The sequence below is a fragment of the Panthera onca genome, chromosome C1 (genome assembly GCF_046562875.1).
Source record: "Panthera onca isolate mPanOnc1 chromosome C1, mPanOnc1 haplotype 2, whole genome shotgun sequence".
Classification (NCBI taxonomy): domain Eukaryota; kingdom Metazoa; phylum Chordata; class Mammalia; order Carnivora; family Felidae; genus Panthera; species Panthera onca.
In genome coordinates, this window is record NC_138346.1 from 30,179,423 (window position 1) to 30,206,639 (window position 27,217).

The 27,217-nt window shown below is 35.8% G+C and overlaps 1 protein-coding gene across 4 annotated transcripts in view; it reads left to right on the forward strand.

Annotated features, from left to right (window-relative positions):
- Window positions 1-26,127, forward strand: part of NDUFS1 (NADH:ubiquinone oxidoreductase core subunit S1) — a 30,868-nt gene extending 4,741 nt beyond the window's left edge. For all 4 annotated transcript variants that reach the window (XM_060623169.3, XM_060623170.3, XM_060623172.3 and 1 more), the window contains 17 exons: window positions 292-383; window positions 2,084-2,191; window positions 2,873-2,949; window positions 4,015-4,096; window positions 4,188-4,318; window positions 4,760-4,945; window positions 6,506-6,640; window positions 7,316-7,430; window positions 8,424-8,569; window positions 9,237-9,365; window positions 10,329-10,458; window positions 12,944-13,104; window positions 18,493-18,647; window positions 20,601-20,776; window positions 21,328-21,462; window positions 21,564-21,636; window positions 23,464-26,127. In XM_060623169.3, the coding sequence (XP_060479152.1) occupies window positions 292-383; window positions 2,084-2,191; window positions 2,873-2,949; window positions 4,015-4,096; window positions 4,188-4,318; window positions 4,760-4,945; window positions 6,506-6,640; window positions 7,316-7,430; window positions 8,424-8,569; window positions 9,237-9,365; window positions 10,329-10,458; window positions 12,944-13,104; window positions 18,493-18,647; window positions 20,601-20,776; window positions 21,328-21,462; window positions 21,564-21,636; window positions 23,464-23,555 (2,123 nt within the window). In that variant the 3' untranslated portion in view covers window positions 23,556-26,127. The remainder of the gene's footprint in view (window positions 1-291; window positions 384-2,083; window positions 2,192-2,872; window positions 2,950-4,014; window positions 4,097-4,187; window positions 4,319-4,759; window positions 4,946-6,505; window positions 6,641-7,315; window positions 7,431-8,423; window positions 8,570-9,236; window positions 9,366-10,328; window positions 10,459-12,943; window positions 13,105-18,492; window positions 18,648-20,600; window positions 20,777-21,327; window positions 21,463-21,563; window positions 21,637-23,463) is intronic.
- The last annotated feature ends 1,090 nt before the right edge of the window (window positions 26,128-27,217 follow it).

Genomic DNA, 27,217 nt, shown 5'->3' on the forward strand with positions numbered 1-27,217 from the left:
GCAGTCCTGCTTTTGAAAAGTAGTATTCCCATGAACATACTTTCCATGGTATTAAAAATTTTAAATTAACTACCATTAAAAGTGGGCAGCCATATTCTACCTTGGTATTCAGGTTTGGAAAAGTTTTTGTCTTAATTCAGTATTCTAACAGTTTGCATCTAGAGAAATAGAAGGGAATAGTGTAAAATGAGGAAAAATTTTAGACTTGTAGGTTAGAGTTAACCCATTATCCTCTGCTATAATGAATTCAACTCTTAATTTATTTCTCATCTCAATATTTTTGATGGTCAGTTCGAACAACTGCCACAGCAGCAAGCAACTTAATTGAAGTATTTGTCGATGGTCAGTCTGTCATGGTGGAACCAGGAACTACCGTACTCCAAGTAGGCATATGTTCCAATTCTTTATTTTTGTATAAGTTGTGGTTTTTTTTTGTATCAATTTATTTCTGTTACACTCTTTATTTACTTTAAAAATTTTTAAGATTCCTTGATAAATGCTCATAAAAGAACTATAGACAGTAAAATTATATGAAAGTAAGTTGGATTTAAAATGTTGGCATTTCAAAGTGAGCTATCATTTATCTGTTTCTGACTTTCTTCAGTGAATTATGGCAGTTATTTTGTTTCACTTCTGCCTTCCAAGTATATACCCATTTAAAATTTGAAGTTACCAAAAATAAATTACAAGTTAATTTAGGTAAGTTTGGGGAAAAGATAATTTTTGTTTGTTGTGAACCTGCTTGATGCTTTTCATTTCATGTGATTTCTCTATTTTTAGTAATATTTTTTAAGAATGTGTCCTACAAAGCAGGTAAATGAATTCATGCATTAAATATATAATTTCTCCAGATTCCTTCAGAACTAACAAAATTGGTCTTGAAGAAGTGATACTTCATTCTGTCTGCAAGTTACCAAGAACTAAATGCTCTTTATTCATTTAGCAGTCATTTTTAGACTATCTGCCAGGCATAGACCTGTAAACAATAAATACATAACAGTATATGTTCAAGGTACAGTGGAGAGTATTTTTGCCAGGTATATAGGAAGCGATAGAGATGTTAGGGATATCTAAGGTGCTCCCTGAGGAGATTTGTAAAGGATAAGTGTTTATATTTGGACAAAGAAGCTTTAAATAGTTTGCTATTGTTAGAACATAAGGTATATATAGAAGATGAGAAAACAAGAAATCAAATTACTATAATAGATTCAGCAATGAGAGAAGATATATGTCATACTAAAGAGCTTATAGTTTGACCTATCAGTAGTTTTCATGGCAGTTAAGCTGTATCGCAGGGACCATAGAGGATGTTAGTTTGGAGAATAACAAGACTGGTGTGAGACACAAGGGAAGAGTATCTTGCATTAGTAGAACTGAAAATTAAAGGCCTAAAATAGATAGTGGCAATGGGAATGAAAATAAAAGGATAGATTCAGTGAGAGTGAGTTGATAGGCCTTTAGGCACAATGAAAAGCAGGAAAAATTTTTGTGGTTTCTGGCTTTATTAACTTATTTGGAGATGTATCATAGGGGACACAAATAGATTGAATTTTAGCTGTCCATAGAGCGTATCCATGCACAGAACTATTTAAGTCTAAAACTTGGAGAAGTGGTGAACTGTCAGGGCTCCAGATGAGGGTTTGGGTATAATCATTTGAAATGTGAACCGGTATGAAGGTTGGGACAAGATCTTGCTTATTACTATACCCGCTGCATCTAGTACATGGGAAGTCCACATATGAAACCACGGGGACAGAGTTTGAAGGGGTGTCTTTATGGACAATGGTTCAGAGTGGAAATGAGGAGTCAGACCTTCAGCACAATCTGAGGTTCATTTATTCAGTTTTTTCCATAAGGTATAGGCATGCTGAGGCCTTAGAGCAGGCTTGAGAGCAGACAGGAGCAGGAGTCAAGAGCAAAGAAGGAGGGAAATCTCTTTAGGGATGAAGAATGTATAAAAGTATAGATGTTTATAGATAGGAGTAATAAGGCAGGTGGTTATAGCCTTTCTTTTTCTGTTTTAGGCAAAGCAAGGATGAGGTCAGATTGTTCTAATGCAAGAATTTTTTACTTTGTCTTCTAGGCTTGTGAGAAGGTTGGCATGCAGATCCCTCGATTCTGTTATCATGAAAGATTGTCTGTTGCTGGAAACTGTAGGATGTGCCTTGTTGAAATTGAGAAAGCTCCTAAGGTACTTGATACCTAAAATTCCACACCATGCTGTAGAAGGTAGAAAACTTTAAATCTTGCAGCGAATTTTACTTAGAATCATTGTTGTAGTGGAGAAACCTAGCCCTGTTTAATTGTATCTGTAAATTTATTATTTTGTGCAGTTGAGTCTGTTCATTTCAAAATTGGAAATGCATTGGTGAAAGTGCTTTATAAATGCAAGCACTATATAATTACAACAGATTGAGAAATTAAAGGTGACTTCTTACAGCTGGCAGTAGTATTTCCAAATGGCTGTGTGACAACTAGGATGTGGAATTGCCAGGCAGTACATTGGAAGGGCTCATGCCGGGCCATTTTCACTAGAGAAAGGGATTACAATGAAGAGGACATTTTGTCCTCTAAGTTTTAATTCAGTAGTACCTGCTAATCAAAACACAGTTATTTGATGTTCTGTTTCAGAGTCTCTATATAGAGTTGCATTGACTAGGAGGATAGAATTTAGAAGTACAAGATCTTATTTTTTTTTCATAGAGAAATGTAAAGTGTCAGATTATCGTATCGTGACTATGAAAAGTAAAAAAATGAATCTTCAAAGATACTGGGCTTATTTTCAAATGTATAGCTGAATGTTTTATATGTTGGGTTGCTTATAATTACAACTAAATACAAATACTTAGACATTTTTCCATTGAAATTCCAGGTTGTGGCAGCTTGTGCCATGCCAGTAATGAAAGGTTGGAATATCCTGACAAACTCAGAGAAATCTAAGAAAGCAAGGTACTTTCATGTTATTTAGCATAGTAACTTTTCTTAGAGAAGAAAATTGTTCATTTCAGTATTTAGACCTGCCCATAGATGGGAAATTCAGTAGCAAGTTTTGAAAAAGTTGGCACGTTTGACTTCTAGGAGCAGTGGAATTAAGTACATGTTGAGGTGAAGTCAGGTATTTATGGTTTTGAGCATTAAAAGCTCTTATTTAGGGGAAAGAAAAAAAAAAAAAAGCTTTTATTTAGGAGCACCTGCGTGGCTCTGTCGGTTAAGTGTCTGACTTTTGGTTTCAGCTCAGGTCATTATCTCACAGTTCATGAGATTGAGCCCCATGTTGGGCTCTGCACTGGCAGCGCAAGAGCCTGCTTGGGATTCTCCCTGTCTCTCTCTGCCTCTCCCCTGCTCGTGCTGTCTCTCAAAATAAATAAACTTGAAAAAGAATCTCTTATATAGTAACCTGTTCAACTTATGATGAATAGTGAGTCTGGGGCTTATTGAACTGAGATTATTGTAGTAAAGTATTACTGTTACTATATAGGCATTGATTATATTTGTTTTTGCTGTGCATTTGTGTGGGTGTTTTGTTTTTTCTTAATTTTTTTTTAATGTTTATTTTTGAGAGAGAGTGTGAGCAGGGGAGGGGCAGAGAGAGAAGGAGACACAGAATCCGAAGCAGGCTCCAGGCTCTGAGCTGTCAGCACAGCCCAACACAGGGCTTGAGCCCACAGACTACGAGATCATGACCTAAACTGAAGTTGGACACCTGATTGACTAAGCCATCTAGGCACCCTATTTTGTTTTGAATTAATGTTTTCTGAAGACTATTTAGTGACTTTGGGTAATTTTGTGTTTTTAAAAGTCATAATTTTCTAGATTCTTTAATGATACTTTATTCCTGGACTTCTATAAGCATTTTTTAGACTATGTGTCTAATACTAGAATGATGGTTACATTGGTATTTTGATAATAAAAGTAAAGTTAATAGTATATGAAAAGGTACATCCCTGAAGGTTAGATAGCCATTTTGAGTGCCAAAAATTTATATCATTTTGTGTACTACAACTTTTCATACAGAGAAGGTGTGATGGAGTTCTTGTTAGCAAATCACCCACTGGACTGTCCTATTTGTGACCAGGGAGGTGAATGTGATCTGCAGGTATGTTGTCAAACTTCATAAATCTTTTTGATTATCTCAGGTTTTAATTTCATTAGCAGCATTATGTTAACTCTCTCCTAATCTACTAAAGGACCAGTCCATGATGTTTGGAAATGATAGGAGCAGATTTTTAGATGGGAAACGTGCTGTGGAGGACAAGAATATTGGGCCATTGGTAAAGACTATCATGACTAGATGTATACAGTGTACTCGCTGCATCAGGTAATGTTTTTCCTTCTGTCTTCTGCAATATCATTCAGATAATAGTCACAAAATTTGGTGGAATAACAATACTAGAGAAAAAAGGCAACTTTTTTTTTGGTAGGAGAAGAGGGATGTTTTTAATGTTTTCTGCATAAGCCAATAAAATGAATTGTTCTCTTTCAGTGAATATCAACTTCTGTGGAATTTACAAATAAAAATATACAAGCATTAACTCCTTGATAACTTGCTGAGCTATACCTATGATTCGTGCAGTTTGTGTTATGCTGTGATTAAATTACATGCAAGCATCGAACAATTTTTTATTCAAGGACTTTGCTCACCATTGAAAATAAACTCGTGTCTTTTTGGTGTTTCGAAAATCATTATCTCACTGTGATCATAGGAAAGGAGATAATTTTGCTGGATTTTACCATTTGATGGTATATTTTTATCCTGCAGGTTTGCAAGTGAGATTGCAGGAGTAGATGATTTGGGAACAACAGGCAGAGGAAATGATATGCAAGTTGGCACGTACATTGAAAAGATGTTCATGTCTGAACTGTCTGGAAATATCATTGATATCTGCCCTGTAGGTGCCCTGACTTCGAAGCCCTATGCTTTTACTGCCCGCCCTTGGGAAACAAGGTATTCAGTGTTGTAATTTTTGACAATTTGTTTTTTATCCTTTAATTGGCTAGTATTCAAAAAAATTTAAGATTCATTTTCTTCCTGTATTCTAATTGTTTTGGTCTGCTAAGGTTTTATGTATTTGCTTTAAGTAAAACCCTCTTAATGGAAAGTAAGTAGATAGATTAAAGGATAGGATAATCTGGCAAATTAATTATAGTTTTCTTGGAGATTGATTCCAAAGTACTTAACCACATAATTATTTTATTCACTTGTTCTTCCAAAGAGTAAAATTGTCTTGATGTTTTAAAATTTATAGTCTCTTCTCACTGTATATTGTTTTCAGACATGTGGCTATATCATCCTTTATTTAATCAGTTCCTATTATTAGACATTTTAGTTTGTTTCTATATAGTTGTAAATCTATGATAAAAATTGTTATTCATAAATTTTCGCGTATATCTCTGATTCTTCTGACTGAACTGGGAAATGGAGTAGGTAGTTGCAACAAATTTGGGTATTTTTAAGGTTCTAAAGCCTATCATTAAATTGCCCCCCATATTTAGACTTCCACTAGAATATGTGGGAGTATCTCAAAATTCTGTGTTTTAAGCCATGTATTTTATGTATATAAAAAGATTGGGGGGATGGGGCACAGTACATAGGTGAAATGTTCAAGTAGGGATTTTTCTCTTTTGCTTCCTGAAACTCCCATAATGCATGCAGAAAAGAAACTTCCATCTCCACAGCCTCCCTGAGCCTGGCAGAGCCTCCTGTTCAGGTGGTAGGAAGGGGATGAGAACAGGCCCAAGACACACCACCACTGATTTCTATGCTTCTTGCTTGAAGTTCAGTAGTTTTGCCCCACATAAAAGCTTCTCATGATGGTGTTTGCCTTTGGAAGATTTCCAAAGTGCTGAATTGGTTGTTTTTTGTTAATTTTGTCCAGCTTTATTTTTGCTTTTTGTGGGGAGGATTTATCAGACTTTTTAATTGGCCATACCCAAAAATCTTACTCTCTTGCTATTTATCTTGATAATCAAATTTGTCCATTTGGAGCCCTTACCATTGGCTTTTGTATTATTTAACAGTTCCTATTTTTATTCATTTATTTGTTCTTTGAGAGTTTATTTTTGTGAGAGAGAGAGCGTGCGCATGCATGCAAGCGCAAGTGGGGGAGGGGCAGAGAGAGGGAGATGGAGAATCCCAAGCAGCCTTCACGCTGACAGCCCGGATTAAGAAATTTTTGTCAGTGTGGAGCCCAACACGGAGCTCAAACCCACGAACCATGAGATCATGACCTGAGCCGAAATCAAGAGTCAGACTCTTAACTGACTGAGGCACCCAGGTGCCCCTAGATAACAATTATTAAAGCTTTATTTTTACAGTAGGAATTAATGTGACGTATTCAAATACGAGGGTATTTTTTTTTATTGCAGTTTCTCTGAGTCCCATTAATTTTAGAAATTCAGAAAGGAAAGTCATCGTAAATTTTTTTGTTTTTGAGAAACCAGGTAACAGAAACTTTGTCCTTATTGCCAAAATAAATGTGGTAAACATAGGTGTTTATTTTCTCAGAAAGACGGAATCCATTGATGTAATGGATGCAGTTGGAAGTAATATTGTGGTAAGCACAAGAACTGGAGAGGTGATGCGGATTTTGCCAAGGATGCATGAGGACATCAATGAAGAGTGGATCTCTGATAAAACCAGGTATGTGCTACTACATTGTTTTCCTTCACTTTTGCAGTTGACTTAAACTAAATTTTATAGTCACTTTAATTTTAAGGGACTGTCTTTATTCTTGTAAATTAATCTAGATTATTTGTATAGAGAACTGGACAAAACTAATGTTAATAGTCCTAGGTATATCAATGGCTTTCTTACTAAGTTTGACAAATACCATTTTCCTCCCAGTTGGAAAAATTGAAGGGGATTAATATATTTAATCTATTCCAGTTTGTTCATTGGAGAAAAGAAGCTAAATATAAGTTAGAGCTTGCACGTGATAATTTTGATAAAATGTCTGGAGGTATTCAAGTTTTATAAGTAAAAGCGATTTGAGAAAAAAAAGAAAAAGTGATTAAATGATTGGCTTCTTTAGCTGTCAGATTTTTATGTGTTACAATTTCAAGAGTATTCAGGTAGCTGAAAACAAATCATAAGAACCCAAACTTTTTAGATGTTTTAGTTTCAGATGGTGTTCATAAAATAATTTATTAGTTCATCCTTCAAAAGACCTGAAGTAATTATTTGTATTCAGGTATTTATTCTGTTTGACACTTTAACCAGTACTGTATTTAAATAACATTTCTTTTATATTTTAAACTTGAAAACTATAGTTGCCTCTAGCAAGGTTCCGTAAATGGTGTATTTTCTGTTACCTAGATTTGCCTATGATGGGCTAAAACGTCAAAGACTAACCGAGCCAATGGTCAGAAATGAAAAGGGGCTTTTAACCTACACTTCCTGGGAAGATGCACTCTCTCGTGTAGCTGGAATGGTAAAAAATTGAAATATAGAATAAATAGTATTTGTAATTTTTAAGGGACATCTTTGTAACAAAGAGGGGTCATGTATGTCTCTTCACTTCTTTTGTTTTACCAAGATTGCCTTCCATTTAATGAACATTTATTAAGAACCATATGCCAGAGGGGCGCCTGGGTGGCTCAGTCTTTATTGAGCATCCAACTCTTGATTGTGGCTCAGGTCATGATCCCAGGGTTGTGGGATCAAGCCCCACATCGGGCTCTGCTCTGAATGTAGAGCCTGCTTAAGGTTCTCTCTCTTTTTCCCTCTGCCCCTTTCTCCCCTACTTGTGCTCACTTGCTCTCTCTTCTCTAAAATCAAAAAACAAAAAATGCAACAAAACAAAAGAACCAAATGCCAGATATCATGCTGGAAGTAGGGCTATAGAGACCACTAATATATGGTCCCTACTTCCCACAATTTTGTAGTCAGGAAAGATGCAGAGTCAGTCAGGTATCATGTGCTGCTGCAGTTAGTTGTGCAGGAAATCATGTCTCAGAGAGCCTGTGGGAGGGGTGCCTAACCACGACTAGCGTATCAGGGATGCCTTCCTACGTAAGGTGACTTAGGCAAAATCTAAGAATGAATGCAAACTTGCCAGAGCAAAAGTGGAGAGAATGGCTTTCTAGCCAGAGACAAAGGCAACATACACAAAGGACTTGAGGGAACAGTGGATACTTCAGAAGAAATTGTATTTAGCTGTAATTCCTCACTCTTCATTCTCCAAACTTCATTATGAGACCTCTTTGTTTCTGATATAAAACAGCTTCCCTCCAAGCTGGTGGTATTATTAGCCTCATCTACACCTTTGCTTCTCACTTTTATATTAATAATTAGTGTAAACCTTTTAAGTCAGAAGTTCATTGCTTTTTTTTTTATACTTACAGATAACTATTGCTTTGTGTTCTGAGCAGTGGTCTTTGCTGAACGGAGGTGTTTTGGTGATACCTTTTGCGTCCATTTCTAGTTGCAGAGTGTTCAAGGCAAGGATGTGGCAGCAATTGCAGGTGGCTTGGTGGATGCTGAAGCCCTGGTAGCTCTCAAAGATTTGCTTAATAGAGTGGACTCTGACACCTTGTGCACTGAAGAGGTCTTCCCCACTGCAGGAGCTGGGTGAGCAGTATGAATCTAGCATCTAGGCTTGCGTTGTTGTTGTTGTTGTTGTGACAAGCTGTGTATAAATCAGTACATCTGGGCGCCTGCCTGGCTGGCTCAGTTGGTAGAGCAAGTGGTTCTTTTTTTTTTTTTTTAAGTTTTTTTTACTTAAAGAGAAAGTGCAAGTCAGGGAGGATCAGAGAGAGAGGAAGAGAGAATCCCAAGCAGGCTCTGCGCCATCAGTATAGAGCCTGATACGGGCCTCGAACCCATGAATTCTGAGACCGTGACCAGAGCCAAAGTCAGATGCTCAACTGACTGAGCCACCCAGGCGCCCCGCAGGTGACTCTTAATCTTGGGGTTCTGAGTTCAAGCCCACATTGGTGGTAGAGTTTACTTAAAAAGATAAATTTAAAAAAGAGAAAATACACATATGGCTGATATGTGACCGCTTGGATTCTCCATCATAACCACCAATTTGTTTTCACATATATAGGCCAAAGTCAAGCCAGGAACTATTAGAGAATCCAGTTATCAATAATAAGTATCTGAAACTTTGATGTAATTTAGAAATACTTCCTAAGAATTTTTTGTCTGGGAATACCTTGGGTTTGTGGACATGAGAATGTTGCATGGATTGTCATTGTGTATTAGTAAACCTGCATTTTTAATTTTGTATTTCTAGCACAGATTTGCGTTCTAATTATCTTCTTAATACTACAATTGCTGGTGTGGAAGAGGCAGATGTTCTCCTTCTGGTTGGTACAAATCCGCGTTTTGAGGCGCCACTGTTTAATGCTAGAATTCGAAAGAGGTTAGTAATATTCAGGGTTTAAAAACTGGTTATATAATAATTTGTTTTACATCTGAAAAATGACTACTTAGCTGATTCCTAATAGTGTTAGTCGGAATGAGACTCCAGAAGATAATTGGAGGGCTGCTTCTAATCAGTCCATTCCTTCCCTCTTCTCCTGCTGATCGTTTTACTTTATCTTCTCATTTTGAAATAATTCAAGATGCACCAATTTTTCCATAATTTCTTTTATAATTTTTTCTAATGATTTTTTTTTCCTGCCCAGGATCCAGTTTAAGTCACACATTGCAATTAGTGTCATGACTCTCCAGGGTTTTTTTTGTTTGTTTTTTTGTTTTTTTTTACATTTTTTTGAAGAGCAAAGCCAGGTATTTTGTAGAATACCTCCATCTTTTCATATTTTAGAGATTTATAAATAGGTTGGTATAATTTGTCTATAATGTGATACTGTTGAGAGTGAAAGGGGGAATTAATTACTCCAGGGTAACAGATGAAAACCAGCACTGTCTCAGACAAACAATATGTGGTCACTGCATTTGTAACTATTTTTAGAAGAGCTGGTTCTATACTTGCTTATCAAAGAGAATAAATATGAATGATGTAGTTTATTTTCAGGAACTATATTAAAGTGGCCTTAATGGATAATTAGGAGATGACTGGCTCTGCTGTGATAAGGCAAAATAAAAATTATAAATCATTTATTCTAAAATTAAAAGTTTTATTTATAGGTTGCGTAGGGTTCCTAACAGCAAATTAATTCACTGACTTACCTTGGTGTGTATTCTTAACAGCATTATTATTTTGAAAGGTACACAATAAGTTGTATCTGTTAAGGTTAAGTGTTCTGTGAGTGTTTTTGTGTTTTTAACATTTGTAACATAAATGTAGACCCTAGCATTGATGAGACTGATGACTATTCTGATTTAGTAATTTAGCTCTAAAAGTTTGTCGTTTTTATTTCAGCTGGCTTCATAATGACTTAAAAGTGGCCCTTATTGGCAGCCCAGTGGATCTCACTTACAGATATGACCATCTGGGAGATTCCCCCAAAATTCTTCAGGAGATTGCTTTGGGTAACCATCCGTTCAGCCAGGTGCTCTCAAGTTATATGTACCTACCTTTGTTAATTTTGCATTTTTAGTTTAAAAAGTTACTGTTTTATAATAGCGATGTGTGATTACTGTTAAAAATTACACCACTACAGAAAAGAAAATGGAAGAAAGTAAAGTATTACCCCAAATTCCACCAACCCAAACAAGTATTGATGAACCATCATAGTCATCTCTATTCATGTATAGAGCAAGATGGATGGATAGGCAAACAAAGACGAGATCGTGTTATACATGCTGTTTTTATGTACCATGGTTTAATTTTACTTGAAATTATCAGAAAAGAAATTGAAGTGAACCTGAAACAATTAAACTTTAGGAAATCTTTCTTTATTGCAAGAGTTATTCTAAATTTCACCAGTCCTTCCCTACTGAGCACTTTATTTACATTTATCTCATTGCTGTCTGATATTTATAGGTCTTAATTTACTTTTCCAAGAGGGGCTCATAAGTACACTATACCTTGAGTTCTTGCTTGCTTGGGAGTGTCTGTTTTATTCCTGAAGAGAGCGTTGGCAGGATATAGAGTTCTTGAGCCACACTCTTTTTTTTCTCTTTGTGAACTTTATAAACAAGGCCTTTTGTTACTGTGGAGAAGTGTGATGTCAGTCATATTTCCCCCCACCCCTGTCCTAATTTTTTTTTTAACTGTCTAGGTACTTATTTAGAGAGCTTGAGCAGGGGAGGAGCAGAGAGAGAAGGAGAGAGAATCCCAACCAGGGGTTTGCGCAGAACTCCATGTGGGACTTGATCTCAAGAACTGTGAGATCATGACCTGAGCGAAAATCAAGCATCAGACGCTTAACCAACTGAGCCGCCCATAGAAACTTTTTTTTTTTTTTGATATTTTATACTTAGATCTTTATCTTTGAAATTTAATAACTTCACCAGAATATCTTAATGGTGGTTCTCTGTCACATTTTTATGGGACATGGTATACCTTTTATTGTGAAGATTCAAGGTTCTTTTTACTTTAGTATTTGTGTGTGTATGGTGGAGTGCTGATTGTTAAAAAAAATGAAAGAAGTTTCTGGTTTTCATGTAATGGCTCTGGAGGGTAGGCAGTTTGACAGATGTTGTGTTTGTCCAAGGATGTCATCATGGAAGGACATTCCTTCCTGCTTTACTATCCTCTGTGCCTTTGCTTCCTTGTGTGTTTGCGTGCGCGCTTCTCCTTATCGTTCCAAGATGGTGTAGCTTTAGGTGTAGTCAAGTGGGACAAGGCAGCTAAGCCCAGTTCCTTTGTTTTGAATAGGAAAAACATGATTACAACTGCAGTGATCAAAAATATAAAAAAAATACTTACTTAAAAGTGTCCCTCTTTTCTAATTCCTATCTCCATGCCCCAGAAGATGATAAGTATGTTTTTTTTCTATACTAGATTTAAGTCTGTTTTCTATTAGTTAAGATGTGCTGCTAACAAAAAAAGAATGAACCAACAAAGCAGATACTGGATCCCCTTTTGTGTCTTTTTCTGTCATTTTTCCTTTGTTCTTTTATTCTTTTTCAGTTTGCTTTATATGATTTTGTATTGCCTGTCTTTCTTGTCCCTATTTTTGAAGTCCTGTTTTATTTTGTTTTTTATTGTTTCTGGAATGACGTTCATCGCTAATTTGTTTCTCTTTCAGTTCTTTCCTGAGTTCTGTGACAAAATGTCCTTCTATTGTATAATACTCTCTGTTTTGTCACTCTTCTAAGCCTTTCTTTTCAAGCGAGAAAAAGCGTGTTTTTCATTTTCTTTGAGGCTATTGAAAACTATTTCTCTGCACACTTCACATTTTTTGGGAAATTCCTCTTGTGATAAATGTCCTCCCCTAGTATGTTAGGCATAATTTTCATGCTGATTCTTTGCTTTGGGCCGCTTATTTATTGAGGAATGATATAGAAGGTGGACAGGAGAGTGAGCTATATAGTCTTCAGCTTTTAATTTTTCTATCCTCCACCAAATCTGTTGTTTCCTTTGCTTTTGGCATGCACTTCCCTTCATGTTTTGACATTCAGGAAGCAGAGCCCTTAAAGTCTTAGCTATTCTGCGTTGTAATCCTAGTGATGGTTGCTTTCCCTACCTCTTCCTCCTTGTCTGGGGCATGGTGGGTAGATAGACTGTAGCATGGTACTTGAGTGTGGTTTTTCCTCTTAGATGGTGCCAACTAAATGTCTGTAGGGACGTTGCCCAGTTTTTCTTGGACATACCCATAATCATTCTGACCAAAGGATATTTGGGAAAGTCTCATTCTCAGTACTTAGTTTTAGAAAGTCTGTTTTATCTGATTCTCACTTAGCCATTTCACCGTAGCATTGGCAACATGTTTTTGGTTAAATCTGGTTGGATGTATGTCTATATGTTGATTAGTAAAAATCAAAGGCATTCTGCATTGAAACTAAAACTTGACACACATATCGTAGATGCAAATTTGATTAGATTTAGTTGATTGTTTAGATTTTTTAATCAAAATTCTTTTTAAATAGGTATTACATGAAGCTAAAAAACCAATGGTGGTTTTAGGCAGTTCTGCACTCCAAAGAAATGATGGGGCAGCAATTCTTGCAGCTGTTTCCAACATTGCTCAAAAGATTCGGATGAGTAGTGGTGTTACCAGTGATTGGAAAGTTATGAATATCCTTCATAGGTATGTTGAGTAATTGTTTTATATACTGTAAAATTCAAGTAATTTGTGTACGTGTATTCTGTTACATTGTCACATTTAGACTTACAAACAGCTTAATATTTAGCAGCATCTGTAGCAGATGCAAAATAGATTAAAACCTTTATTTTCTGTGTGAGAAGAACCTGAGATAATAAATAATATTTAAAATATTTGAAAAAGCAGTGCTGACAAAATTTTGAAAATCTGTACCCTATTAGTATACCTTGGTTCAATAATTGCAACAAGTCCTGTGACTTCAATTAAATGATAAAAATGTAAACATGAGAACTCAATGTAAGGAAAGTTTTTTTTCTGACTATATTAATAATGCAAATTTATTTTAGAAAGTTGGAAAGAGAACAAAGTATACAAAAATGGAAATTATCCTTATTCCACAATTTACAGATAATTACTGTTGCTACTTCTGGTCCTTTTTTTCCTGTATAAATATTTTTCTAGTTATATAGTTGAAATCATATTGTGTATACAGTTTTGTAACCTGGTTTTGATCAATTTTCATTACCTGATAAAATTTCCTCCTGTAATTAGAAATTTTTTATAAACTTTAATGGCTGTTTAATATCATGAATATGTATAAATTTTTAGCTATTTCGTTATTATTAACATGTAAATTGATGCTAGTCTTTTTTTTTTTTTTCGTTAAGAGAGAGCAAGAGTGAGCAGGGGAGAGGAGCAGAGAGAGAGAGAGAGAGATTGATTCCCCACACGATGTGGGGCTTGATCCCAGAACCTTGGGATCATGACTTAAGCCAGAATCATGAGTCGGATGCTCAACTGACTGAGCCACCCAGACACCCCTAGTTTAATATTTCATTTCATTTCATTTCATTTTATATTTTATTATTTATATTTGAGTTAGTTAATAGTGCAATATTGGTTTCAGAAGTAGAATTCAGTGATTCATCGTTTACATACAACACCCAGTGCTCATCACAAGTACCTTCCTTAATCCCCATCACCCATCTAACCCATCTCCCACCTACCTCCCTCCATCAACCCTTGGTTTGTTCTCTATTGTTAAAAGTCTCTTGTGGTTTATTTCCCTTTCTTCTCTTCTCCCTCCTTCCCATATGTTCATCTGTTTTGTTTCTTAAATTCCACATATGAATGAAATCATATGATAGTCGTTTTTCTCTGATTTATCTGGCTTAGTATAATATATTCTAGCTCTATCTATGTCATTGCAAATGGCAAGATTTCATTCTTTTTGATGGCTGAGTAATATTCTGTTGTGTGTGTGTGTGTATACACACATACATACACACACCACATTTTCTTAAAAACATTTTTTTTTTTAATGTTTATTTATTTTTGAAGGAGAGAGAGACAGAGTGTGAGTGGGGAGGCGCAGAGAGAGAGACACACAGAATCTGAAGCAGGCTCCAGGCTCTGAGCTGTCAGCACACAGCCTGATGCGGGGCTCAAACTCACAAACTGCGAGATCATGACCTGAGCTGAAGTCGGATGCTCAACTGACTGAGCCACCCAGACGCCCTGACACCACATTTTCTTTATCCATTCATGAGCTGATGGACATCTGGGCTCTCTATATAGTTTTGCTATTGTTGTTAATACTGCTGTAAACATTGGGGTGCATGTACCTCTTCAGATCTGTATTTTTTTTTATCCTTTGGGTAAATGCTTAATAGTGCAATTGCTAGATTGTAGGGTAGTTTTACTTTTAGTTTTTTGAGGGATCTCCGTACTATAATCCAGAGTGGCTGTACCGCCAGCAGTGCAAGAGTGTTCGTTCCCCTTTCTTCATATCTTTTCCAACGCCTTTTGTTTTTTGTGTAGTAAATTTTATTTTTTTTTTTTTTTCAATTTTTTTTTTTTCAACGTTTTTTATTTATTTGGGACAGAGAGAGACAGAGCATGAACGGGGGAGGGGCAGAGAGAGAGGGAAACACAGAATCGGAAACAGGCTCCAGGCTCCGAGCCATCAGCCCAGAGCCTGATGCGGGGCTCGAACTCACGCACCGCGAGATCATGACCTGGCTGAAGTCGGACGCTTAACCGACTGCGCCACCCAGGCGCCCCTTTTTTTTTTTTTTTTTTTTTTTTTTCAATTTTTTTTTTTTCAACGTTTTTTATTTATTTTTGGGACAGAGAGAGACAGAGCAGTGTAGTAAATTTTAGCCATTCTCACAAGTGTGAGGTGGTATCTTACTGTGGTTTTGATTTGTATTTACCTGATGAAGAGTCATGTTGAGCTTTTTTTTTTTTTTTTTTAAATCTGGGGGGAGGCGCTAGTCTTTAAAAATAATGCAATATCAGAGAAAGTGAGAGAGAGAGAGAGAGAGAGAGAGAGAGAGAGAGAGAGAGAGAATCCCAAGCAGGCTCCACACTTAGCGCAGAGCCCAACCCAGGGCTTGATATCACGACCTTGAGATCCTGACCTAAGCTGAAATCAAGAGTCAGACACTTAACCTATAAGCTACCCAGGCACCCCACGTATTACTTTTCAAATTTGTTTAAGGATTAAAGCTAACCACTTTTAAATATGATAGGCAAATTGTTTTCATTTAGAAGTATTTTCATACATTCTAAAACATTAATTTCAGTGTTATATTTCTCCTTTATTGGTTTGATTTGGCATTGCAAATCTTGTAAACACTTTGAAAAACTTTATATTTTATATATTTTTTTAAATGTTTATTTACTTTTGAGAGAGAAAGAGAGAGACAGAGTGTGAGTGGGCAAGGGGCTGAGAGAGGGAGACACAGATTTGGAAGCAGGCTCCAGGCTCTGAACTGTCAGCACGGAGCCCGACATGGGGCTCGAACTCAAAAACCACGTGATCATGACCTGAGCCAAAGTTGGACACTTAACCAACACCTCTGGATCCTTTCTGGTCACAATTTTTACTTCTTATTTTTAGTTCACCCTTGCATCCATGTCCTTATTCATACAGTTTTGTGTTTCTGAATGGATACCAAAATTAATAACTTAAAAAAAATTCCTGAATGTCTAACAATGTATTTCTGGTTCCTTCTCACAGATAAACACCTGGCTAAGTACAAAGGTGACAGTCTTTTTTCCTTTAATAGTCAGTAATTTTTCACCATTTCATTTAACATTTTAAAGAGAATCTCCTGTAATCTCAGTTTTGTCCCTGAGAATGACCTGACTTTGTGTAGGTGTACGTGTCTGCTTGCTTGCCCTTTGGTTCTTGATTTTTAAGGGTTCCTTATTTTTGATGTTAAAGAAAATTCTACCAGAATATAAGTGGTGACACTCAGCTGTCATTACCTTTGCCTGGGAATATCATAGTTACTGGTTTACTTAGTTACTTGCTCTCATGCAGAAGCTTCTTTTGTTATGCATTGGTGGCCTTCAGACTTTTGATTCTTTTCCCTCATAATTTTTCTCATTTCCTTTTTCTCTGGGTTTAGAGAAAATGCCTTTTTAGAAAAAGTTTATTTATCGGGGCACCTCGGTGGCTCAGTTGGCTAAGTGGCTGGCTTCAGCTCAAGTCATGATCTTGGGGTTTGTGGGTTTGAGCCCTGTGTCAGGCTCTGTGCTGACAGTTTTGGATTCTGTGTCTCCTCTCTCTCTGTCCCTCTCCCATTTGCGCTCTTTTTCTCTCTCAAAAATAAATAAACATTTTTTAAAAAGTTTATTTACTTTTGAGAGAGAGAACACAAGTGGGGTAGGGGTAGAAAGAGGGAGATTGAGAATCCAAAGCAGGCTCTGCACTGCCAGCACAGAGCCCGACACGAGGCTCAAAGTCACTAACAGTGAGATCATGACCTGAGCTGAAACCAAGAGTCAGATGCTTAACCGACTGACCTACCCAGGCACCCTTAGAGAAAATGTCTTTTTTTGTTCCATCATTTTGTCGGTTTTCATTCTAGAGAGCACTGACTTTGATGTAATTTTTAATTTATTAACCTTGTTTTTCATTTCATTATTAAAAGATTTCCTTTTTTTGAAAGTTCATTTTAGTTTATTAGGACGTATCTTTTATTGCAAAGGCAAAACTTAGGCTTACTGAGTTTGTTTTTCCAGGATGAGGTAGACTGTCATAAGTTAATGTGAGTCTCTGCTCAGATCTTTGAGAGAGAGGTATCAAGACATTAAAAAAATACTATTGGGGCACAGGGATTAGTTTTGAAATTGGGAATTAGGAGTCTTCCAACTTTGTTTACTTTCATGATAGGTTTGGCTATTCTGGATCCTTTGCAAACCATATGAATTTTAGGATCAGCTTGTCAGTTTCTGTAAAGTATTCAGCTGGGATTTTTGATAGGGATTGCACTGAATCTATAAGTTCAATTGGTGAGTATTGTCTTAACAGTAGTAAGTCTCCTAATCCATGGACATGGGATGTCTTTCCATTTAGTAAGGTCTTTAATTTCTTTCAAAGTTGTTCTGTAGTTTTCGTTATATATATCTTACACTTTTTTTAAAAACGTTTCATTCTTTTGACGTTATCCAGTCAGAGTTTGACAGAGTAGTAGCATCTGGTAGGAGTTGGTTTGACCTGCTCTCCTCCCCCAACAAATAGGTAAAACACCATTCTGCTTTATATATAGTAGGTCCTCAGAATGGCTACTATTTCTAGAAGGAAAGTTAACATTAGCAAATTAGACCAAAGACTGAGTTGTTCAGAGTATAGTTATTTCAGATTTGTTCTTTTTTTTTTTTTTTTTAATTTTTTTTTTTTTTTTCAACGTTTTTAATTTATTTTTGGGACAGAGAGAGACAGAGCATGAACGGGGGAGGGGCAGAGAGAGAGGGAGACACAGAATCGGAAACAGGCTCCAGGCTCCGAGCCATCAGCCCAGAGCCTGACGCGGGGCTCGAACTCACGGACCGCGAGATCGTGACCTGGCTGAAGTCGGACGCTTAACCGACTGCGCCACCCAGGCGCCCCCAGATTTGTTCTTTAAAGGATTATTTTCTGCTTATAAGAGTAGTATATGTTCATAGAAAGAACTCCATAAGGACATACACCCATGAACTAATTATAGTTTTCTCCAAGTTACAGTCTTATGGGTAGTGTTTTAATTTCTCCCTTTCGGTTTTCAAAATCGTCTAATTTTTATCTAATGACAGTTTTTGGCTTACTGTGTTGACTAAGAACCAATTTTAGGGTAATTTCAATTGGCATAATGTTTCCACAATTATTCTAATAATTCTAAGCACCTTGTTTCTTTGCCATTCTTAAAACAGTAAAAAACTGCTGTTTCTGGTTTTGACATCTATTTAAAATGGGTAAAGAAAATAAGGGAAGGTCTTTGTCAGCATTGAATAGAAAAGAGATTAAGTATCATTTCAAGAATCACATTTGATTTTTTATAATGATAACACTGCAGGTGTGCTAAAAATCTGATTGTTTTACAGGATTGCAAGCCAAGTAGCTGCTTTGGACCTTGGCTATAAACCTGGGGTGGAAGCAATTCGTAAAAGCCCTCCCAAAGTGCTATTTCTCCTGGGAGCAGATGGAGGTTGTATCACTCGACAGGATTTGCCAAAGGATTGTTTCATTATTTATCAAGGTAAGTAGCATCTGTGATACCAGAAACAGAAGAGAATTGAATATTGTGTAGATTAGAAACTGTATGGCAATATATTTAGTGGATTGAATATTTTCCGTTCAAGAATTACATACACACGCCCCAATATTTTTTTAATATATTTTTTTAATGTTTATTTATTCTTGAGAGAGAGAGAGAAACAGAGTATGAGTAGGGGAAGAACAGAGAGAGAGGGAGACACAGAATCCGAAGCAGGCTCCAGGCTCCGAGCTGTCAGCACAGAACCCTATGCAGGACTCGAACCCATGAGCTGTGAGATCTTGACCTGAGCCGAAGTCAGATGCTTAACTGACTGAGCCACCTAGACGCCCCTCAATATTTTTTAAAAACCAAATCATAGGTTTTATTAGTTACATAGTTGATACTGCAATTGAGAATTATTACCTGGAGAAAAAAAGAATTATTACCTGGGACACCTGGCCAGCTCATTCGGTAGAGCTTCTGACTCTAGATCTCAGGGTCATGGGTTCAAGCCCTATGTTGGGTGTAGAGATCACTTTAAAAAAAATTACTTAAGGGTCCTGGGTGGCTCAGTTGGTTAAGCATCGGACTTCAGCTCAGGTCACGATCTTGCACTCCATGAGTTCAAGCCCTGCATTGGGCTCTATGCAGATAGCTCAGAGCCTGGAGCCTGCTTTGGATTCTGTGTCTCCCTCTCTCTCTGCCCCTCCCCTGTTCTCACTCTGTCTCTCTCTGTCTGTCTCTCTCTCTCTCTCTCTCAAAAATAAACAAATATTTAAAAAAATTAAAAAAAAATTACTACCTGATGATATCTAATAACAAAAAATTAAAAGAAGCCTAAATGCTTCAGTAACGGGAATGGTTAAATTATGGTTTATTTATACAGTGAAATATTATGTAGCACTAAAATTCTGCTTTTCAAAGAATGTTTACCATTATTATATAATTAGAGGAAAGCACTTTTATATAAACAGTATAAAAAGTTTAAAAAATCATGAGTGTTATGTTACAGAACATTTAATGAAATATATTTGACAGTACTCCTTTGGCTTCTTTGTATTTGACTCATTTTCTTGAACTCTTACTCATAAATGTAATCAAGTTTCCCTGGAATAGATGGAGTCCAGAGTGTTCCTGGATATTTTACAGGGAAAAGTATTACATAACTCTCTACTTCATTTTACACAAACACCATAAATTTATTAATAGGCTTTTTATTGCCAATGGCACGTAAAAAGCATTATATAATGTTTTGTATTATTTGTTTGTTAAAATTAAAGCAACATACATAAATTACATCCATCTCCTAATCCTATCCAGAGATAATCATTGATGATGGTTTTGAAATGTGTGCTTCATGTATTTTTCTATGTATGTACAAAAATGAGACTAAATATTTTATATATTTCGTTTAACTCAAGTTCTTTTTTCTTACAGTTTTGTTAAACTATTAAAACTTCCATTATACTATTTCAGTTTTTCAGCAAGCTATTTTGTATAGTTTTCTGTTTATTGTGTTTTTAGTATTATCACTGTCATTCCTGTCCTACATTTTTGTTCCTCCACCATTTCCATCTACTTTACCAAATTTCACTTACATATACCTGAGCATTTCTAGTTTGTAATTATCAAGAGAAATAATATAGCTAGTTGCCCATATATGTGCGGTATTATGTGTATTTCTGTATTTGCAAAAAATTATGTGGGAAGATACATAGCAAATGCTTATCAGTAATTTCTTTGGGAAGGGAGTTGAAATGTGGGCTTTTTATTCCAAAAAATTTTTATATTGTTTTGTATATTGTAATTTGGTAAACAATTTTGTAATTATTTTTTGTTTTTTAACACTTTAAATTCTTAATGGGATTTACAAAAGGGTATCTTCTGGGTTCATGTATGGTACCTAATCAATTTTTTGCTAAAATATGGTTTGTATTTTCCGTCTTTTCACAGGACATCATGGAGACGTTGGAGCTCCAATAGCTGATGTTATTCTCCCAGGCGCTGCTTACACAGAAAAGTCAGCCACTTATGTCAATACTGAAGGCCGAGCTCAGCAGACAAGAGTAGCAGTGACACCTCCTGGCTTGGCAAGAGAAGACTGGAAAATTATAAGAGCCCTCTCTGAGGTATTTGTTCTTAGTGATGTTGCTAATGGGAAGTTTGACTTGTTAGCTTGTCAAAGACAAAGCGGATCCAAGTCTGAAGTGCAGAGATGATTTGAATAATCTCTGTTGGAAAAATATGTTCAGAAAATGGGAACTTGATATTGGTGTTTTTATTTTTGGCTTATTTTTTGCCTAAAAATACTGCTTTTAACTTTTTATTGTAAAAAAGAAAAAAGGCATCATGAGATTTAAAATTATACACAGTTGTCTGTAGATTTTGTTTATGATCAGTATCAGGTTAGCAAAAGCATTCAGATTTAGCATACCATTATCTCTTTAATGATTTATTTCATAATCAGTCTAATTTCTAAAGAGAAATTACATACTGATAGCTGTTTATGAATTAAAATTTTTGACCATTGTGTTCTCCACTTAACCACAATATACATGCTAATGAACGCCAATAGAATTTTCATTGGTACAACATTATTTCACTATAGTTGCAATTATGTATGATTTGAATTTTTAAGTACTAAAGCTTTGTGTCAATTTTGGGGACCTGATATGTATAGATTGCAGGTATGACTCTTCCATATGATACTCTGGATCAAGTAAGGAACAGATTGGAGGAAGTCTCTCCTAATCTTGTCCGATATGATGATGTCGAAGGAGCCAATTATTTCCAGCAAGCAAATGAGCTCTCCAAGGTAAAAACTTGCCTGTATGCAGTTTTCATACTAGTGTATCCTCTGGTGTTAGTTTTCAATTCTATTATTGATCTCATGCTTTTTTGTTCTTGTTGTTGTAGCTAGTGAACCAGCAACTTCTTGCTGATCCGCTTGTTCCACCTCAGCTAACAATAAAAGACTTCTACATGACAGGTATGCATTTGTCAGCATGACTGCCAAATATAGAAGGTGGGAAGGTAGAAGATCACCTAATTTAGCATCGTGATTCCAACGTCTTCGGGTGCCTGGGTGGCTTAGTTTGTTAAGCAGCTGACTTGATTTTGGCTTAGGTCATGATCTTATGGTTCATGAGCTCGAACCCCATATTGGGCTCTGTGCTCATAGTGCGGAGCCTACTTCATATCCTCTGTCTCCCTTTCTCTGCCCCTCTCCCGCTCAATCTCTCCGTCTGTTTCTCTCAAAAATAAATAAATGCCAAAAAAAAAAAAAAAGATTCCAACCTGTTATTAAGAATATTTGATATTTTTATTTAATCTTTGAAAATTTTCAAACATCAGAAGTAATGTAATTTGTATCATCTGATTTTACGCTCTCTCTCTTTTTTTTTTTTTTTGAAATGTAAGCATGTTTTCAATATAAAATTTTACTGTTGTGTATAAAATCATTGTATACTAATTTAGGAAGCATTTTTGTAAGTGACAGCCAGAATTGCTAAGGTTTTTCTGAGAAATACAGTAGAAATATCAAAACATTGAATGTGACTCATGTTAAACAGTGCTTCTAGGGTGGCTTAGTTGGTTAAGCATCTGACTTGGGCTCAGGTCGTGATCTCATGGTTCGTGAGTTCGAGCCCCGCATCGGGCTCTGGACTGACAGCTCAGAGCCTGGAACCTGCTTCAGATTCTGTGTCTCCCACTGTCTCTGCACCGCCCCTGCTCACGCTGTCTCTCTCTCTCTCTCAAAAGTAAAATAAAAAAACAAATAAAACAAACAAAAAAAACCAGTGCTTCTGATGTATATTGTTAGGAATGTTTTTAAGGAATGCAGACTTACTGAAACTTATTTACTGCAAATCTTCCATTTGGTATAAAATAACACCTGATATAATATCTGTGTTATGAGGTAATTTAAAAATGATTTTAAATAATTTTCTATCAAAGCAGATAGTGTATTTTTTAATTTTTTAAGTTTGTATCTAAGATTATTGTTAATTGTTTTTTAGTTATGTTTGTTATAGAATACATACTTAAGCCCAAAGAGCAAACAATTACTATGATCCCACTATCCAGAAAAATAACTATATTTATTTTTTTAACATTTTGTCAGGCATCCAGGGATATACACATATATTTATTTAAACAAAAGATATGATTATTCATTTATGGGGGGGGAGGGGGTTGACAGCTTTATTGAAATATCATCCACATACCATGACATTCACTCATAAAGTGTACAATTCAGTGGATTTTAGTATACATACTATTTTATAAACTTTTTTTCAATAATAGTATTTTGTACATGTTTTACCTGTCTTTAATAATTTTCTACAATATTTTTAATGTTGCATACTAGCACATTGTATGAGTGTATATAATTATTATTATTTTAAGTTTACTTATTTTGAGAGAGAGAGAGCATGCACAAGTAGAAAGAGAGAGGGAAAGAATGAATACCAATTTGTGCTGGCAGCACAGAACCTGACATGGTGGGGCTGGATCCCATGAACCTGTGAAATTATGACCTGAGCCAAAATCAAGAGTTGGACACTTAACTGACTGAGCCACGCAGACACTCCATGGCTGTTTATATATAAGTATTTAATCATTCCTAGGAGTAATTGTTAAAAACATTTATTAGCTAATAAGGGACTTCTGAATTTGTTGCTCTCACATTACATATAGTTCAATAGGGTTTTATAGTCTTTTTTTGTTGTTCCTAAATATGTGCAACAAGAAAGTTTTACTGTGTGCTCTTTTAAAAATTGTATTATCAAAATGCACTTTTTAAAATATCTTTCAGACTCAATTAGCAGAGCCTCACAGACAATGGCCAAATGTGTCAAAGCTGTCACAGAAGGTGCCCAAGCAGTAGAGGAGCCATCCATTTGCTGAAACATCTACTAGGAACCCTGTTTTGTTACAAATAATTAATGGACAATTATGTTGGAGTGATCTCCTACAGGTTTATCTGTTTAAAAAATAATCTGAATGATGTAATATTTAAGATTGTACCATGCTTATTTGAAAATGATATTGCGGTTATTAGTGAATTTTGAGGTTTCAAAAACATTTATGTGTTGTATGTAAACATTGTTAAATAGTTTAATGAACATATTTACAGATGCTCTTTCACATAAAAGCATTGGTAATCTTTGTGACACATATAAAGAAAATCCTTAAAATAGGAGTTTTTGTTTATTTTCATTGATCGTTTATGTTTGTAAAATGGTCCTTCCATTAGGAGCCACTGTTTTCTAGTGCTAATGATCTAAGCATTCTGTCAAGCTGGGTAAATAGAAAATATATATATAATATAATCCTACATCAGATATGTATTTGAATAATTATAATTAATCATAATAATGGTAGATCATGATTATTCAGCTTTTTCTGTATGCTAAGCACTCTGGTTTTATGTGTATTGTCTTGTTTTGTCCTTGCTACAACTCACTGAGATAGTGTTCTCTCATTTTACAGATGAGGAAACTGAAGCCTAGGGGTATTTGGTAGCTTGCCCAATGTCACAGCAAAGTCGAGGACTCAAGCTTAGTTCTGACTCCAAAGCCCATTGTTCTTTCCTGCTACACATAATTGCCTCCCATTAATACAGATCCTATAGGTTATTACTTCTAAGAATTAGCATTGAGAAGCTTAATATATAGTCCATTTTTCTGTTTTCTCTTGAATCTGTTTCTGTGTCACGGTGATTTATGTGACATTTTTCTTTGTGTAAGAGATTATACACACACATACACCACTAGAGTGAAGGAGTGAAGAGATATAATTTAGGTCTTTATTGAAGTTCCATATTCATTATATTAACACCATCTGTAGTCTTAAATGAACTAAATTATTCTAATAATAGAAGAAAACCTGACAGCTTTCATAATTTTCATTGTTAAAAAGTAAGTAAAAATTTTACAATTAACCTAGGAGATAATCTAATTTATTAAATTTTTTTCACAATCTGTGGTCAGAATCCTTTTGTTTTATAATCCTTATTCCTATTTTCACTAAAGACTTAGCCCAATTATAGGATGCAATATTCTTGATACAATAAGATTTTTAAAATAATAATATGTCATCGATACTTTATCTTTAAAAATTGTACAAAATGTGTCACCTTGTAGGAGCTTTTTCAGAACTGTTTATCTTCTTTAGTAAAACATTAAGAAATGTATTTTGCTTAAAGTACTTAAAATTCTAAGTTGCCTGAAATTATACAAATTCTTGCTTAAAGCCTTTGAATTCAGCACAACCTTTCTGTCCCCTTAGCACTGTAGCTGACCTCGAGGGGGCATATGTGGCATATGCTGTTTTGTATTTTACACAGTACTTTTCAGTGAATGTTAGTAGATTTCATAGGCTTGTTGGTGAGGGAACATTGTGTTCAAGTGGAGAAGAGGTGACATATAACCAAATTGGTCCAGAATCCTTGGGCTGCCATCTAGGCAGTGCGTGTTGAACTTGTAATTCTTTAAAGAATACTCTGTCTGGGGTAAGTAGTGCTCTGTAAAATTGGCTTGTTTTTACATAAAGTAAACATGCAAGTCTGTCTGATGAGTGCCTATTAATCGTGTAATGCTTAATAGTAAGGTTATTGCGGACATAAACATTAAGGGTGGTTGCTAGGGAAAAAAAAGACTTTCTGAAGAAGAGCTCCCAGATAGAAAAGAAATATATATAGGTGAGACTAACCTGGCTGATGGAATTATGATTCTAAGTAATGAAAGGGTCAGCAGTGAGAAGGTCTACAAAGGCTCAGGGCCAAGTCCCTTTGGGTGAAGAAACCAGTCTGAAAATATCCAGGAAGAATGATACTCATTTACACTTGATCTTAGCCAAAAGGGAAGCTAAGAAGCAATGGGAAAAGTAATATCATTTAAAGAGGACCTTCTAGGGGCGCCTGGGTGGCTCAGTCGGTTGGGCGTCCGACTTCAGCTCAGGTCACGATCTCGTGGTCCGTGAGTTCGAGCCCCACGTTGGGCTCTGGGCTGATGGCTCAGAGCCTGGAGCCTGCTTCTGATTCTGTGTCTCCCTCTTTCTCTGCCCCTCCCCTGTTCATGCTCTGTCTCTCTCTGTCTCAAAAATAAATAAACGTTAAAAAAAAAAAAATTAAAAAAAAAAAAAAGAGGACCTTCTAAATATGTATCGCTAAAGCTTGAAGTACGTTATGTCTAATTTCACAAAAAAACCTGCAACTAATAGGTTTGAGACCCAGGAAATATGAAGTAACTTGCCTAAAGCTACAGAGTTACAGACTAAAGGTAAGGGAGTTTAAATTCGAGATATTTTTATTGTCCCATGTTGCCTCAAATGTAAACCTTTTGGACAGTATGAAAATTGAGTACACGTACAAGAAGAATCTTAATGCCTAAGCTCCATACAGAATGCTCCCCAAATTTATTGTGAATTGTATTATAACAAATACGTTAATAAAAAGTATTATGCCTTCTTAATAATACTCAATATACAATCATTATTGTTTGTTGCTGAGTTGTTTAAACACCACTTCTTGCCAGGTCTGACAGATCTAGTTCAACTTTGGAAAGGTATTTAGAAAAATTTTAATATTGTTCGTTTGTAAAACGGGGATAAAAATCGAATAATTGTATTTACTTCTGACCTCAAAGAGTTGTTTTGAGGAGTAGGTCAGAAAACCTAGGAAACTTAGCTTTCTTCCTGACACACAGTAAATGTTCAATGTGCTCAATAACTGAAGACCATTATTAGAGGAAAACGTGTACTCAAAATTTTGCTCAGTTTCAGGAGGTTGCAGTGAACCTTCTTTTTTTTTTTTAAACTCTGTGCCCTGCCCAACATGGGGCTTGAACTCACAAGAGTTCAGGAGTCACTCTACTGACTGAGCCAGCCAGGCACCCCCATGGAAGTTCTTTATCCTAAAATTAAAAGTTCCATTCTAAATGAATCAAGTGAAAAACTCAAACTATTGATTATGAAAGTCATGCCTAATATAACCTCCAGCTTACATTTTTCTAAAGAAATGCATTCCTTTCCTAAGGCTCCAAGGAATTAAATTGACTTATCCAAGGTCAACCTAATCAACAAAACACTGCTACTACAGACCGTCCACCAAGGTTGTGAAATTTATTATGTAGAACTCTGCTTATTTTGATAGAACTTTTACCAGTCAAGTAGAAAGATTTACTGAGTGTTGCGTTCTAACCCTTAGATTACTTCTAAGAGCAAAACCATAAAAACAATGCTATCAGAAGAGGGGGAAAATACTTGCTAGTAAAGTAAGGGTAGTAAGATAGATAGGTAATAGAGGGTCAGAGCTATTGATGTGCACAAAGGAGGCGAGTGGATCCTTTTGCCAACATAAACTTCTAGCTAATATAAACTCAGCCTTATTGTTATTCTAACCAATTGCACTGCCACTATTCAACACATGAGAAAAGAAAGCAGTGCTAAGAGGTGGTTTTTTTTTTGTTTGTTTTTTTTTAATGTTAACATGTCATGACTACTGTTAAGATGTCCCTGGTAATACTACAAATCTGTTGGTAGCAAAGGTCTTGTATGGCTGTGAAAAT